The 17523-nt window shown below is 42.6% G+C and overlaps 1 protein-coding gene across 1 annotated transcript in view; it reads right to left on the reverse strand.

Annotated features, from left to right (window-relative positions):
* Positions 1-348: 348 nt before the first annotated feature.
* The window catches only part of ALOX5 (arachidonate 5-lipoxygenase), a 165973-nt gene continuing 148798 nt past the window's right edge, over positions 349-17523 (reverse strand). The window contains exons 12-14 of the mRNA XM_073585854.1: positions 4542-4642; positions 2240-2410; positions 349-1482 (exon numbers count right to left, since the gene is read on the reverse strand). Coding sequence (XP_073441955.1) covers positions 1303-1482; positions 2240-2410; positions 4542-4642 — 452 coding nt within the window. The 3' untranslated portion in view covers positions 349-1302. The remainder of the gene's footprint in view (positions 1483-2239; positions 2411-4541; positions 4643-17523) is intronic.

Below are 17523 nucleotides of genomic sequence, written 5' to 3' on the forward strand. Positions count from 1 at the left end.
GCGATCATGTAGTGACACACCAGCGATCCTGACAAGGTAATATCGTTGTCGGGATCGCTGGTGCGTCACTATGTGTAACGGGGCCCAACTCTTTTTTTCTTATCTTTCAGGTTACATCGGGGGCTTATCTACAGCATTACAGAATGCTGTAAATAAGCCCCTGATGTCGGTGCCGGCAGCTCATATTCGGAAAAAGGGGTGACAGATTCCCTTTAAGGACCACAAATACAGACACACGCACATCCATTGTGTTCAATGGTGGTGCGCACATGTCAGGTTTTTAACTCTGACAGTGTGTCCATTATTATAGGGGATTTCTACCATATATGAACTGGAGACTGACAATCATTTAATTTACATTAATATTTTTTATTCAAAGTTAAAATCAACATGTAAAAACAATTACTGTAATAGAAGATAAAATATAGGATTTTCTTTTATGCCTATATGTTCTGAAGGAGAAACCAGTTAGTGCCTTGTGTAGGCAGAATTTGACTTTGTCATCTGTATACACTTTACTTTCTACATAACTAATAACCTGTTATGTTTTGTATTACCATTGTTAGTTGTATATTACTAATGTAAGAATCTATGTTTACAACGTACAAAGCCAAATGTAATCCAACAGATTGAACAGAACACAATATTTCAAGCAGCTCATTGTGGCCTGATATCACAATGTGTTGGAGCTATGTTGTCTATGGTTTTATAGAAATTAAGAGTAATCTTAAATGGAATCTGACAACAAGATTTCACCCCCAAAACTATTTATATGTGTATGTAGCTCTTTTAAAGACAAGTCCAGTAATGCCATTACATGTCTGAGTGGCTATGGTAGGTCTGAAGCCTCTGTCACTCCAGCTCTACTTGATTCCCAGCACCATCACCTCCTCCTGCTTGATTGACGGCTCACAAAGCATAGAGGATCTCACTCAAGAAGGAGGAGGCATCGCTGTGTGGGGAATAGAGCTGGAGTGACAGAGGACTCAGATCTACACACAGCTCTTCATCCTCATTAAATATAAATTCAAACACTTATTTTTTAGTAACGAAGGAATGAACCGGTCATGTACAGGTATTGCTCGACTTGTCTTTGAAAGAGCTACATGCGGTTATAAAAAGTTTGTGGGGTGAAATCCTTCTGGCCAGAGCTCTTTAAGTGAGATATCTGTATGGCATAAAACATGAATATAGTTTGATAAATGAAAAGAAGTGCTGCAGTAAATCAGATGACTGTAGCTCCAGGTCCTCATTACACTTTCATGTGTGATCTTGTTGATCCAGAAAGTAGCTCCAGTAAACTTATACAGCAACGCTGTTCGGGATCTTGTCTGGAGACATGTAATAATATGGCAACTTTTTATTCTTGTTGCGGTCAAGGATGAAACTGGTAATGTCTTCAAGGTTTTTCCTGAATTTCGCCATTGCTTGTTTTACAGGTTTTTCAACAAAATGTTCATCTGGATACATGCCTAGAAACAACTAGATAACAACAGGAAAGAAGGTGAAAGTTATTCCAAACCACCATTCACATTTGTGTTCCTCAGAATCAAGGCACATATAGGCAAGTAGCGAAGACAATTTTTCGTTGTTCTGCAGCTGTATGATCCATTACTTGAAGGATTTAGTAATAAAACATTTCCTTGTATTAACAAATTTTTATACTAAAGAAAGGTCTACAGCTTTTTAAAGGCAATCTGCAAAATTTTGAAAGGTAAATCTATCAACGCCTTTATGTCTGCTATCTGTTGCTGCATTCCCTAGAAATCAAAGTTTTAATTCATATGCAAATTAAGGGCTCTGGGGGTGACATAACATTTCACAAGCCTCTGCCTCTTGACATTTTTTTCCTCTCCCAGCACCAGCCTCTTTAGCTTAATTGAAAGCTCACTTTCTATGTGAGGCCAGCTGCAAGGCAAGGAAATTGGAGAGTGAGCTATCAATCAATTTAAAGAGGATGGTGCCCTTGACAACCAACTTCAGGAGGCAGAGGATTGGGAAGTGTTCTGTCACACCCAAAGCAATTAATGCCTCATTTGCATATGAAATAAAAGGGCAATTTCTCAAATACAGCAGCAGATATAAGATATAAAAGTGTTGCTAGATTTAGCTTTAAAAGACCTGCATGCGGTTGTTGACAGATCACCTTTAACAGCTGTCAAAAGTAGAAAAGCTTTAAACAAATCAAATAGATACCTGCAGGACATATTGTGGTTCTTCTGCTTACTCACTTGCTTACCTCATTATCTTGAAACTGACTCAAAGCCCATACAGCTCCAAGATGCCAGCATGATCGACCTCTGTCAGGTAAGCTTTCAATGATATATTGTATGGTAACCTCTTCTTTCTTAGTTGGTGGAGGGCAACGCATGGTTGGAGGAGCATTTGGGATCCATGAACACCAATCATACTGCGGGGAACAGCATTGTAATACTGTATATTAGAGAGGACAAGACATTGTATACATTTTTTTAATTAATCTATACAGGTAACAGTACAAATGCTTTTATTAAAAATACCCTATTGTTTCTACAGTTACTATGCAGAGCTATGTTCCTCCATGGTTAGAGACTATAAAAAAGCTCTGTGAGGTCATTCTACTCCTCTTTTATCCTATAGTCACAGAAACAGTTAAAAGTTTGGACTCACCTGTTCATGCAATGGATTTCCTTGCTCTCATTGGCACCTGCACATTGCAGATTCAGACTGAAGGCAGCAAAACCACAAAGACGCACATATTGAAACAAGGGGTAGAGAAACATATGTGAAACAAACCATATTATGTGTTCAACTATAGATTTCTTTAGATTTCTCAAAGTACATCCCTTTTAATTTGATGACAACTTTACACACCCTTGGCACTCCTTCAAGCAGCTTCATCAGGTAGTCAGTAGTCACTTTTAATGGCTTTCACTAAGTGCAAACCAGATGGGATGGCATGTAGTTAAAGAGTACCATGGCTGCCATGATGTGGTATGTGTGCCTTGAATTTGAAATAAGATGTGTCTACTATTTTATCTATGTGAATCCAAAAAAGAGGCTAGTAATATAGAAGCACATCCATTATATTATCACAAAAACCCAAAAAGGAGAATAAGGACCAAGAAGCAGTATATGAAATATATAAATTTTATTATTGTACAAAAATGAAGAATAAAAATCAATGGTATGTAATTTATAATAGTGCAATATTGATGATCCAAGACAAGGACCTACAAAATAGACCACAAAAAAGAGATATAGTCCAATACCTAAAGTGCCAATCAATGGTATTAGCCAAAGTACTAGAGAGGGTACATGGGACTTGAACAAATAATGTAAACATGTAAAGCCAGAGACCAACCTTGCTGTAATGTGGGCTGAAGGACCCCAACGCGCGTTTCTCTTCTTAGCTTCTTCGAAGAATCATCAATATTGCACTGTTGCACTTTATTTATATATATTATATATATACTATTGAGAGACATTTACCTTTTTTTGCACTATCTATCACCTTTTTTTGGTGGTTATTATTTATTACTAATTCTTTACCAGTTGTGTGTCTTTTTATGGCCATATTGTGAAAATTCCTAGTACATGTGTTTGATATTGATCCAATTAATTTGCCATATATGTACCTAACTTAGTCTGTATGTGGCATCTAGGTGTCGCTGATTCCTTTGTGTATGCTATTATAAATTACACAGCATTGATTTTTATTCTTCATTTTTGTACAATAATAAAATTTATATATTTTATATACTGCTCCTTGGTCCTTATTCTCCTTTTTTGGGTTTTTATTTTATCTATGTGCATCATTTCTGAAGGCTGTTATCTAAGGTGGTATCAATTTGCAGTTTCTGTGGCTGGTAAGTGATGAACTTATCCTCAACAGAACAAGTACTTTTTGGTTATTGTTTCCCAGGGCAGTCCTGTTGAAAGCCAATTTAATCATGGTGATTGATGGTTTTAAAGATTGCACTTGAGGATGCCTTCAAGGTTCTAGCAATTTTCTGTATTGACTGACCTTCATGACGTAAAGTAATGGTTCCTGATGAAGCTACTTTAAAGAATGCCAAAGTTGTGTAAAGCTGTCATCATAGTTATGGGAGGTACTTTGAGGAATCTAAGGTTTAACACGTGTTTTTTTACTTACTATTTTCATGTATGTTTTGTTGTGGTTTGTTGCCTTCAGTCTGAATCTACAATGTGCACGTTCCAAAAAGAACAAGGAAAACCATTGCATGGACACGTGTGCCCAAACTTTAGATCTGACTGTATTTTCATGTACACTTAGTGGGATTTTTTTTTACTAATTGCAAGTGAAAGTAGTTTTAAAATATTGTAGATTCAAAAAAGGAATAAATTAACTCATTGCCAAGTGGAACCTTTTTCCTTTCTTCATATTAGAGTGAATCTCGGAATTAATAATTGTCATATTTTTTTTCCACTAGAACCCAGTCTACTAATCCCACCACAAATGCCAGCTCCTGCAGTTTCTTACCCAGCTGACTACCAGCTGCACTTATATTATTTTGTCATCACAATTATTACAGACTAACCTGACCAAAGTTCACAGCGGCATGCTGCCCAGACGCAGTGAAGATGACAAGGGTGAGGTATTCCACTAATTTCTCTTTGGTCTGGAGAGTTTTGGGAAATCCTATAAAAATAATTTGTTAATACGGTGATGTGGCGTGGTAGTGCGAAACAGCCGTCGTCCTCGCTCCTTGTACGCCTCTGCCCACCAAAGCACCTTACCATCTAAGATGATAGTCACAAAATAAAGGATTTTTCATTCAAGCTGCCATGGTGAGTGCCGCATAATTTTTTTCTGAATCATTCATATCTACATGCTGATATATGCTGAGCATTCTCTCAGCTTTTACTTTTATACAGTACCTTGCGAAAGTATTCTCCCCCCTGTAACTTTTCAACCTTTTCCCACATATTATGTTTCAAACATAAACATACCAAATGTAAATTTTTGGTGAAGAATCAACAAGTGGAACACAGTTGTGAAGTTGAATGAAATTTATTGGTTATTTAAAATTTTTGTGGAAATTCAAAAACTGAAAAGTGGCGCATGCAATATTATTCAGCCCCTTTACTTTCAGTGCAGCAAACTCACTCCAGAAGTTCGTTGTGGATCTCTGAATGATCCAATGTTGTCCTAAATGATGATAAATATAATCCACCTGTGTGTAATCAAGTCTCCGTATAAATGCACTTGATCTGTGATAGTCTCAGGGTTCTGTTTGAAGCACAGAGAGCATCATGAAGACCAAGGAACTCAACAGGCAGGTCCGTGATACTGTTGTTGGGAAGTTTAAAGCCGGATTTGGATACAAAATGATTTCCAAAACTTTAAACATCCCAAGGAGCACAGTGCAAACGATCATATTGAAATGGAAGGCGTATCATACCACTGCAAATCTACCAAGACCTGGCCATCCCTCTAAACTTTAATCTCAAACAAGGAGAAGACTGATCAGAGATGCAGCCAAGAGGCCCATGATCACTCTGGATGAACTGCAGAGATCTACAGCTGAGGTGGGACAGTCTGTCCATAGGACAACAATCAGTCATACACTGCACAAATCTGGCCTTTATGGAAGAGTGGCAAGAAGAAAGCCATTTCTCAAAGATATCCATAAAAAGTGTCATTTAAAGTTTGCAACAAGCCACCTGGGAGACACACCAAACATGTGGAAGAAGCTGCTCTGGTTAGATGAAACCAAAATCGAACTTTTTGGCAACAATGCCAAACGATATGTTTGGCATAAAGGCAACATAGCTCATCACCGGGAACACACCATCCCCACTGTCAAACATGGTGGTGGCAGCATCATGATTTGGGCCCGCTTTTCTTCAGCAGGGACAGGGAAGATGGTCAAAATTGATGGGACGATGGATGGAGCCAAATACAGGACCATTCTTGAAGAAAACCTGTTGGAGTCTGCAAAAGACCTGAGACTGGGACGGAGATTTGCCTTCCAACAAGACAATGATCCCAAACATAAAGCAAAATCTACAATGGAATGGTTCACAAATAAACATATCCAGGTGTTAGAATGGCCAAGTCAAAGTCCAGACCTGAATCCAATCGAGAATCTGTGGAAAGAGCTGAAAACTGCTGTTCACAAACGATCTCCATCAAATCTCACTGAGCTCGAGCTGTTTGCCATGGAAGAATGGGCAAGAATTTCAGTCTCTCGATGTACAAAACTGATAGAGACATACCCCAAGCGACTTGCAGCTGTAATCGCAGCAAAAGGTGGTGCAACAAAGTATTAAGTTAAAGGGGCCGAATAATATTGCACGCCTCACTTTTCAGTTTTTGAATTTCCACAAAAATTTAAAATAACCAATAAATTTAATTCAACTTCACATTTGTGTTCCACTTGTTGTTGATTCTTCACCAAAAATTTACATTTGGTATCTTTATGTTTGAAGCATGATATGAGGGAAAAGGTTGAAAAGTTTCAGGGGGCCGAATACTTTCGTAAGGCACTGTATGTTGTGGGACATTGTGTCTGTGTAATTGGGGAGGGAAGCCGGCTCATCATGACAGAAAGCTTGGCCACTTTGAGGCACATTGTAAACCACCAGGAGCACAACTCCCTGCCCTTCACCACTTGAGGTTACCACAATAATACAGTATATACAATTTTACATCGATTCTGTTATGGTTGGTGGATCGCACCAAAGATAAATTATGAAGAGGTGCGATCACAATCCGGGGTCCACTGTGCAGAGATGGAACACTGCTGCTATACAACAACGGATAGCGTGTAGCAAGATGCTCGCTGAACACCGGCGGGTCACCACTGACCCGGTGTGATAGGAAGCGGGCTCTGTTACTGCACAGAGTCCGCAGAACTGATGCCAGAGCCTGTTAAACCTCACAGGGTACAGCTAGAGGAGCGCTAGCGTATGGTCACAGGACACTGCTGCCGAAACACGAGAACAGTGCCCCTATAGACCTGCTAGTGGTCACAGGACACTGCTGCCGAAACACGAGAACAGTGCCCCTCTAGACCTGCTAGCGTCTGGAACCGCTACTGCGGGGCCAGGGAAAGTTCCCCCTGGAATGCTGTGCCCTGTTAACCTTCACAAGGTGCAGCAAACATTAATCTACCACTCTGAGCATGCACTGGGTCTGCACTTGCGGTCGCCACTAACTAGCTTGAGCTCAGCGCTGGAAAGCACACAATCTGTGCAAGGCGCCGTACAGACGGATGCTGCGACACATGCGGTAGTGATGCCTGTGCTGACTGGCGCCCACTGGCGCTGACTGCACTGCGGTGCTAAGCAGTACCAGTACTGAGTGCTGACTCTAACCTCCAGACCCTACTAACATGCGTATCTGTTGTGAGCTCATCTGTACATTCACCTTTTGTGTCCGAGGATCTCCCTCTGCTGGTGAAGGAAGGTAGTGAGGCTGATTTGGATGAAAGAAATCAAACACCTGATCAGGTGGATTGTGACTGGGTAACAGGAACTTCAGATTGGATATAAGGCAGCCGACGCCCTTCTGAGTGGCTGGTGATTTCTCTGCTGGATTCTTGGAGACCAGTCTGATTCCTGCTTCCCAAAGATAAGTTTTTGCTCTGCTATTGAACTTATTAGTTTTGGTTTTGTTTACCTTGTTTTTTGAGTTCAGCCATCCCCGGCCGGGGATGTGCTGGATTCTTATTCCTTGATCAGTGTTCTCTTTTGCTCTGCATTCAGAATATTCTGAGTGCTGATATAGGGTTTGAAGTCTAGTGACTTCAGGGTCCTTTTTGCTTATCAGTTGTGTTGGTAATATTTTTAGCAGGGTTTTCTCGGATTGCAGACAGCAGCTTTTCTGTCCTGTCCTTTTTAGTTAGCTTGGGCCCCATCGTTTGCTCAACCTATCTTTTTATCTGTGTTAGTGTTTTCATCTCGTTTCATCGTCATTATATGTTGGGGGCTGCCTATTGCTTTAGGGTCTGCTCTGGGGCAGTCAGTTTTTCCCTTTTCTCTCTTTAGGCTTATTTAGATCTCCGGCTGTGACGAGGTGTCTAGGATCACCGTAGGAACACTCCACAGCTACTGCTAGTTGTGTGATAGGATTAGGGGTCTGCAATCCGCTAGTTTCCAACCTCTCTGATTTTCTGGGCTGAGCTTGTGTTTTGTTTTTTCCTCCTCGGTGACTCAATCATAACAGAATCACTAGCCATACCGCAGATTCTAGGGTACTCAAAAGCAGGAAGGAATTGTTAGAAAAAAAAAGTGTCGGAATTTTTTTTTGTGTATATTTTTTCCTCTTTTTCTCTGAGGCCGTATGAGGAATATTTTTTTTTTCTGATGGAGTTTAAGCAATTGTCTGATCGTGTGGAGCAGCTTGCTGCTGAAGTGCGAGGAATTTCCGCCTATCTTGCTCATTCACACGCTGCTGAACCTAAAAATCCCCACTCCTGATGTGTTTTTTGGGGATCGGTCTAAATTTTTGAATTTTAAGAATAATTGTAAATTATTTCTTGCCTTGAAGCCTAACTCATCGGGGAGCTCTGCGCAGCAGGTTAAAATTGTCATCTCCTTGCTGCGCGGCGATCCCCAGGATTGGGCGTTTTCTTTAGTTAGAATAGGATCATCTGGTACTAATGTGGACACATTTTTTCAGGCCTTGGGGTTGTTGTATGATGAACCTAATGCGATTGATCAAGCTGAAAAGACCCTGTTGGCATTGAGCCAGGGTCAAGATTCTGCAGAACTGTACTGTCAAAAATTCCGAAAGTGGGCGGTCCTCACCACTAGGAATGATGGTGCCTTGGCAGCTCTCTTTCGGAAGGGGTTGTCAGAAACCGTAAAAGATACTATGGTGGGATTTCCTGTTCCCTCTGGTCTTGACGATTCTATGTCATTAGCCATTCAGGTTGATCGGCATTTACGGGAACGTAAAATTACACAGGAAATGTTGCCACCTGTTGAACAAATGTCTGAACCTATGCAATGTGATAGAGTTTTGTCTAGGGCGCAATGTCAGGAGTTTAGAAGGCGTAATAAGCTGTGTTTTTTCTGTGGAGATGCCTCTCATATTATTTCTGTCTGCCCTAAATGAGAGAAACATTTTGCACACACATTTGCTGTAGGTGGTGTACAACCTAAGTTTCTTCTGGCAATTACTCTGATCTGCTCCCTGTCCACATTTTCTGCTAAAGCCTTTGTGGATTCAGGAGCGGCCTTGAACCTAATGGATTTAGATTTTGCTAAACGTTGTGGTTTCCCTATGACACCCCTGCGGACGCCTATTCCTTTGAGGGGTATTGATGCTACTCCTTTGGCGAAGAATAAACCTCAGTTTTGGACCCAGGTGGTAATGCGAAAGAAAAAAGAAGTTCCAGCGCCAGGAATGGAAAATTAAAAATCCATTTTATTGTGCCATTGCATATTAAAATTCCAGCAGGTACAGCATATCTGTCGGATGACTACAGAACAACGTGTTTCGACGCCTCAGGTCTTAATCATGTTCTGACATTAAATGCAACCAACTTCCTTTTGTTGGATTCTCCCACCTGAAAAAATCAGAAGCACATGTGTGGACTGCTCCAAAGCAGCTCCTGCTATGATAATTGTGGGAGCAGCAAACAAAGTAGGAAAAAAAAAAAAAAACAGTCAGTGTAGACAACACAACATAAACGACATACATATTTTAAAAGGGAGATATATATACTCCTGATGTAAGGTAACAAAGATGAATATAAAGAATAATTCCAATGACATATTCCAAAATACATATCACATATTCAAATCCTATACATAATATTCTATAATTATACCACAATGGGGAAAGAGAAAAAAAAAAAAATATATATATATTTAAAAAACAAAAAAAAAAACAACAAAAAAAAACACCTATTCCCCTTTTTTCCTCCTTTCTCTTCTTTTCTTCCTCTTTCCCTCTTTTCTTATCTCTTTTCCTCTACCAAGAATGGATCCCAAATTAAGAGGGCCCCAATCAAAAATAAAAAGCAATCAAGCGGCCTTGAACCTAATGGATTTAGATTTTGCTAAACGTTGTGGTTTCCCTATGACACCCCTGCGGACGCCTATTCCTTTGAGGGGTATTGATGCTACTCCTTTGGCGAAGAATAAACCTCAGTTTTGGACCCAGGTGGTAATGCGGGTCGCCCCAGACCATCAAGAAAATTGCAGATTTTTGGTGTTGCATAATTTTCATGATACCATCGTGCTGGGGTTCCCCTGGTTGCAAATCCATAATCCAGTTTTGGATTGGAAATCTGTGTCTGTGGTGAGTTGGGGTTGTCGGTGTGCTCTTAGTGACACTCCTGTTTTCTCCACCTCTCCCCAGTCGCATGAGGTTCCTGACTATTTGGCTGATTTTTATGATGTGTTTAGTGAGAGTAAGTCTGTGTCTTTGCCTCCTCATAGGAGTTATGACTGTGCAATTGAGCTGAGTCCGGGGTGTAAATTTCCCAAGGATTGACTTTTTAATTTATCTGTACCCGAACATGAGGCTATGCATTCTTATATTAAGGAGTCGTTGGAGAAGGGTCATATTAGACCATCCTCTTCACCCAAGGGTGCTGGGTTTTTTTTTTTGTGGCCAAGAAGGATGGTTCATTAAGGCCCTGTATTGACTATCGCTCCCTTAACAAAATTACTGTTAAATATCAGTATCCGTTACCCCTGATTTCTGACCTATTTTCTAGAGTTGAAGGTGCTTGCTGGTTTACCAAGCTTGACCTCAGGGGGGCGTATAATCTTATTTGCATTAAGCATGGGGATGAATGGAAGACAGCGTTTAATACTCCGGAGGGACATTTTGAGTACCTGGTGATGCCTTTTGGGCTCACTAACGCCCCTTCTGTCTTCCAGTGCTTCATGAATGATATTTTCCGGGATTTTGTGGATAAGTTTCTGATCATCTATTTGGATGATATTTTGATCTTTTCCAGGGATTGGGACTCTCATGTGGAACATGTTCGGACTGTGTTCCGGATTTTGAGGGAAAACTCCCTGTATGTTAAGGGATCGAAATGTCTTTTTGGTGTACAGAGGATTTCATTTTTGGGATTTATTTTGTCTCCGTCAACTATTGAAATGGACCCGGCCAAGGTGCAGGCCATTTATGATTGGGTTCAGCCCACTTCTTTGAAGGCTCTCCAGAAGTTTTTGGGTTTTGCTAATTTTTATCGTAAGTTTATAGCCAATTTTTCAGTTATTGCCAAACCATTGACTGATTTGACTAAGAAGGGCGCTGATTTGCTGAATTGGTTTCCAGCGGCTGTTTCTTCTTTTCAGGAGCTGAAGTGGAGGTTCACTTCTTCTCCGGTTTTGCAACAACCCGATGTCTCATTTCCATTTCAGGTGGAGGTGGATGCTTCAGAGACTGGTGCAGGAGCTGTTTTGTCCCAAAAAGATCCTGTAACATCTAAAATGAACCCCTGTGCCTTCTTTTCCCGAAAGTTCTCTCCTTCGGAACGCAACTATGATGTGGGGAATCGAGAACTGTTGGCCATGAAGTGGGCATTTGAGGAGTGGAGACATTGGTTGGAGGGAGCTAGACATCAAGTTGTGGTCCTCACTGACCACAAGAATTTGATCTACCTTGAGTCGGCTAAACGCTTGAATCCGAGACAGGCCAGTTGTGCCTTGTTTTTCACATGTTTTGATTTTGTGGTCTCCTTTCTTCCGGGCACTAAGAACGTTAAGGCTGATGCCCTCTCTAGGAGTTTTTTGGCTGATTCTCCTATTGTGACCAAGCCTGCTACCATCTTAGGTGAGGGGGTGGTTCTTTCTGCCATCTCGCCTGATTTGAGACGTGCTCTGGAGAAGTTTCAGGAGGATAAGCCTGAGCGTTGTCCCAGTGGTAGGTTGTATGTTCCTGACCAGTGGAGGAGGAAAGTGATGTCTGAGGTTCATTGCTCCATGTTGGCTGGTCATCCAGGTATTTTTGGTACTAGAGATTTGGTGAGTCAGTCTTTTTGGTGGCCTGCCTTGTCTCGTGATGTCAGAAATTTTGTGCAGTCCTGTGGGACTTGCTCCCGATCTAAGCCTTGTTCTCGTTCTAGTGGGTTGTTGATGCCTTTGTCGGTGCCCAGGAGGCCATGGACCCATATTTCAATGGATTTTATTTCTGATCTGCCTGTTTCTCAGAGGATGACTGTTATCTGGGTGATTTGTGATAGATTCTCTAAGATGGTCCATCTTGTACCACTCCCTAAGTTGCCATCTTCCTCAGAGTTGGTACCCTTGTTTTTGCAACAGCTGGTTTGCTTGCACGGGATTCCTGAGAACATTGTATCGGACAGAGGAGTTCAGTTTGTCTCTAGATTCTGGAGGACCTTTTGTTCCAAGTTGAGAATTCAGTTGTCCTTCTCCTCTGCATTTCACCCTCAGACCAATGGGCAGACGGAGAGAACAAACCAGACTTTGGAGGCTTATTTGAGATGTTTTATATCTGCTGACCAGGATGATTGGGTCTCATTTTTACCCTTGGACGAATTTGCTTTAAATAATAGAGCTAGTTCTGCCACTTTGATGTCACCCTTTTTCTGTAACTTTGGGTTTCATCCTCGATTTTCTTCAGGGCAGGTGGAGTCTTCTGCCTGTCCAGGGGTTGACACTGTGGTGGAAAGAATGCAGCAGATTTGGGACCAAGTGGTGGATAAGTTGTCTCTTTCCCAGGAAAAGGCCCAGCAGTTTTCTAACCGGCATAGGACCATTGGTCCCCGGTTTAAGGTGGGTGATATGGTCTGGTTGTCATCAAAGAATATCTCTATGAAAGTGGCTTCTTCAAAGTTTAAACCTAGATTTATTGGACCTTACAAGATTTTGGAGATTGTTAATCCGCTCTCTTTTCGGTTGGCTCTTCCTGTCACATTTAAGATTCATAATGTGTTTCATAAGTCCTTGTTGAAGAGGTTTGTTGAACCAGTGGTTCCGATGGCGGCACCTCCTGACCCTGTGTTGGTTGAAGGTAACATGGAATATGAGGTAGAGAAGATACTGGATTCCCGGCTGGCTAGACGGAGACTCCAGTATTTGGTTAAGTGGAAGGGTTATGGTCAGGAGGATAATTCCTGGGTCTCTGCCTCTGATATTCATGCCGAAAGATTGGTGCGTGCTTTTCATCGGGCTCATCCTGATCGGCCTGGTGGCTTGGATGAGGGTTCGGTGACCCCTCCTCAAGGGGGAGGTACTGTTGTGAGCTCATCTGTACATTCACCTTTTGTGTCCGAGGATCTCCCTCTGCTGGTGAAGGAAGGTAGTGAGGCTGATTTGGATGAAAGAAATCAAACACCTGATCAGGTGGATTGTGACTGGGTAACAGGAACTTTAGATTGGCTATAAGGCAGCCGACGCCCTTCTGAGTGGCTGGTGATTTCTCTGCTGGATTCTTGGAGACCAGTCTGATTTTGCTCTGCTATTGAACTTATTAGTTTTGGTTTTGTTTACCTTGTTTTTTGAGTTCAGTCATCCCCGGCCGGGGATGTACTGGATTCTTATTCCTTGATCAGTGTTCTCTTTTGCTCTGCATTCAGAATATTCTGAGTGCTGATATAGGGTTTGAAGTCTTGTGACTTCAGGGTCCTTTTTGCTTATCAGTTGTGTTGGTAATATTTTTAGCAGGGTTTTCTCGGATTGCAGACAGCAGCTTTTCTGTCCTGTCCTTTTTAGTTAGCTTGGGCCCCATCGTTTGCTCAACCTATCTTTCTATCTGTGTTAGTGTTTTCATCTCGTTTCACCGTCATTATATGTTGGGGGCTGCCTATTGCTTTGGGGTCTGCTCTGGGGCAGTCAGTTTTTCCCTTTTCTCTCTTTAGGCTTATTTAGATCTCCGGCTGTGACGAGGTGTCTAGGATCACCGTAGGAACACTCCACGGCTACTGCTAGTTGTGTGATAGGATTAGGGGTCTGCAATCCGCTAGTTTCCAACTTCTCTGATTTTCTGGGCTGAGCTTGTGTTTTGTTTTTTCCTCTTCGGTGACTCAATCATAACACGTATCAAAGGCAAGGGGTTTCATAATAAGTCATTCACCTGTCTCATACATCCATCATCACACACGCCACTATAAACATGAGAATTAATCTCTATCATAGCGCATGGCGGGGCGGCCATGCGATTCTTTTATAGCCACGACTTTCCGGGACCTTCCTGATGGTCCAATCAGAGCAGGAGTAGGACCTGAGCATGTGACCTCCGATCTCCAATGAGAGATTGTCCCACGGGCATGCTCAGTGGACCGAAAGGAGGACTTAGTCCCTCGAGCTGTTCGCTGCTGACCAGCATGCGTTGCTATATCTGGACCAGAGGTGGCAGCAGCAACCAAACTCACAATGATAGTCTGGGCAGAGTGCCGGGATCGACGATTCTGCTGAGCAGCCTCCTCTGCGGCCGGAGAGGAATGGGAGACTGCTGAAGGCAAGGCTTGGGACTCCTGCTGTGCAGTGACAGGAACCTGACGCCTAACAGATTCTCAGGCAGGGATTTGTATAATGCTGGAGAACCTGATGCAAGTTTGTAAAGGGCAGCTATCATCATGAAATGACCTATTGTATAAATCAGATTTTTGTTTTTCTCTTTTTTTTGTGTGGGGGGGAGAGGAGACAGAGGGAGAGAGGCCAGAGAGCTGTAAGTGCAGGCCATGTCCCCCTGCATTTTTGGGCTTATTTGCATGAATTATCTGTCAATGGATTTCAAGAAAATGGAGAAACGGACTTTTAATACAATAATATATGGTAAACATAATCAGCATTTTAGATGCTTTACATAGATAAGGTTGGTTTATGGTCTAAAAAATGCAGGCGGGTTCCCTTTAACCCCTTCATGACCAATGACGCCACATAGGCATCATGAAAACTGGTGCCAATCTGACCAGTGACGCCTATGTGGCGTCTTGGTTTTAAAGCCCACCTGCGGGTCGGGTGACCTAGGTCACTGAAAGGTCACCCGACCAGCAGATACAGGGGGCTTTGTTCTTCACCATAGGGGGCGTGGCTTCGCCCCCACGTGACTACGATCGCTCTGATTGGCTGTTAAAAGTGAAACAGCCAATCAGAGCGATAGTAATATTTCATCAATGAAAATTGATGAAATATTACAATCCAGCCATGTCCGACGCTGCTGTAGCATCGGACATGGCTGGTGACAGCGATCCGACCCCCCCACCCGTCAGCGGGGGCGATCTGCCCCCCGCCACTGAATGACAGCGGCGATGTGCCGCCGCTGTCATCATCTCCCCCCGCCTTCCCTCCGTTCCCCCCGGCTTCCGATCGCCCCCTCCTCCCACCCACCGGTATTAACTGAGTGCCGTTATGGCTCCCGGTGTCCCGCGGTCCTGGATCATGGGCGCCGCCATATTGGAAAATGGCGGGCGCATGCGAAGTGCACCCGCCGGCTGCAATTTCCATTTATTCATTTTGATCACTGATAAACTCTCACAGTGATCAAAATAGAATGAAAAGTAAATAAAGACCCCGCTTATCACCCCCATAGGCAGGATCAACTAATAAAATAAAGAAATTATTTTTATTTTTCCATTAGGGTTAGGGTTGGAAAGAGGGTTAGGGTTAGGGTTGGAAAGAGGGTTAGGGTTGGAAAGAGGGTTAGGGTTGGAATTAGGGCTAGGGTTGGAATTAGGGTTAGGGTTGGAATTAGGGTTAGGGTTGGAATTAGGGTTAGGCTTGTGGTTAGGGTTATGGTTAGGGTTGGGATTAGGGTTAGGGGTGTGTTGGGGTTAGGGTTGGGATTAGGGTTAGGGGTGTGTTGGGGTTAGGGCTGTGGTTAGGGGTGTGTTGGGGTTAGGGTTGAAGTTAGAATTGTTGGGTTTCCACTATTTAGGCACATCAGGGAGTCTCCAGACGCGACATGGTGCAACCATTGATTCCAGCCAATTTTGCTTTCAAAAAGTTAAACGGTGCTCCCTCCCTTCCAAGCCCCGACGTGTGCCCAAACAGTGATTTACCCCAACATATGGGGTATCAGCGTACTCAGGAAAAATTGCACAACAATTTTGGGGGTCTAATTTCTCCTGGTACCCTTGGGAAAATAAAAAATTGGGGGCTAAAAAAATATTTTTGTGGAAATTTTTTTTTTCATTTTCATGTCTCTGCGTTATAAACTTCTGTGAAGCACTTGGGGGTTCAAAATGCTCACCAGGCATCTAGATAAGTTCCTTGGGAGGTCTAGTTTCCAAAATGGGGTCACTTGTGGGGGGTTTCTATTGTTTAGGCACATCAGGGGCTCTGCAAACGTAATGACGGCCGCAGGCCATTCCATCAAAGTCTGCATTTCAAAACGTCACTACTTCCCTTCCGAGCCCTTACGTGTGCCCAAACAATGGTTCTCCCCATATATGGGGCACCAGCGTACTCTGGACAAACTGTACAACAACTTTTGGGGTCCAATTTATCCTGCTACCCTTGTGGAAAAAAAAATTGCTGGCTAAAAATCATTTTTTTGAGGAAAAAAAATATTTTTTATTTTAACGGCTCTGCGTTATAAACTTCTGTGAAGCGCTTTGGGGTTCAAGGTGCTCACCACACATCTAGATAAGTTCCTTGGGGGGTCTAGTTTCCAAAATGGGGTCACTTGTGGGGGGTTCCACAGTTTAGGTACATCAGGGGCTCTGCAAATGTAACATGATGCCCGCAGACCATTCCATCAAAGTCAGCATTTCATAATGTCACTACTTCCCTTCCGAGCCCCGACGTGTACCCAAACAGTGGTCCCCACCCACATATGGGGTACCAGCGTACTCAGGACAAACTGGACAACAACTTTTGGGGTCCAATTTATCCTGCTACCCTTGTGAAGAAAAATTGCTGGCTAAAAATCATTTTTTTTGAGGAAAAATTTTTTTTTTTTATTTCACGGCTCTGCGTTATAAACTTCTGTGAAGTACTTGGGGGTTCAAGGTGCTCACCACACATCTAGCTAAGTTCCTTTGGGGGTCTAGTCTCCAAAATAGGGTCACTTGTGGGTGAGTTCCACAGTTTAGGTACATCAGGGGCTCTGCAAATGTAACATGATGCCCGCAGACCATTTTTTGAGGAAAAAAGAATATTTTTTATTTTCACGGCTCTGCGTTATAAACTTTTGTGAAGCACTTGGGGGTTCAAAGTGCTCACTATACATCTAGATAACTTCCTTAGGGGGTCTAGTTTCCAAAATGGGGTAATTTGTGGGGGAGCGCCAATGTTTAGGCACACAGGGGCTCTCCAGACACGACATGGTGTCCGCTAACGATTAGAAGTAACTTGCATTTCAAAAAGTCAAATGGCGCTCCTTCCCTTCTGAGCCCTGCCGTGTGCCCAAACAGTGGTTCCCCCCACATATGGGGTACCAGCGTACTCAGGACCAACTGGTCAACAACTTTTGTGGTCCAATTTCTCCTGTTAGCCTTGTGAAAATTAAAAATAGTGTGCTAAAAATCATTTTTGAAGAAAAAAAAATATTTTTTATTTTCACTGCTCTGTGTTATAAACTTTTGTGAAGCACTTGGGGGTTAAAAGTGCTCACTACACATCTAGAAAAGTTCCTTAGGGGGT

The sequence above is a fragment of the Dendrobates tinctorius genome, unplaced genomic scaffold, assembly GCF_039654945.1.
Source record: "Dendrobates tinctorius isolate UK_male_01 unplaced genomic scaffold, ASM3965494v1 ptg000089l, whole genome shotgun sequence".
NCBI classification, from domain to species: domain Eukaryota; kingdom Metazoa; phylum Chordata; class Amphibia; order Anura; family Dendrobatidae; genus Dendrobates; species Dendrobates tinctorius.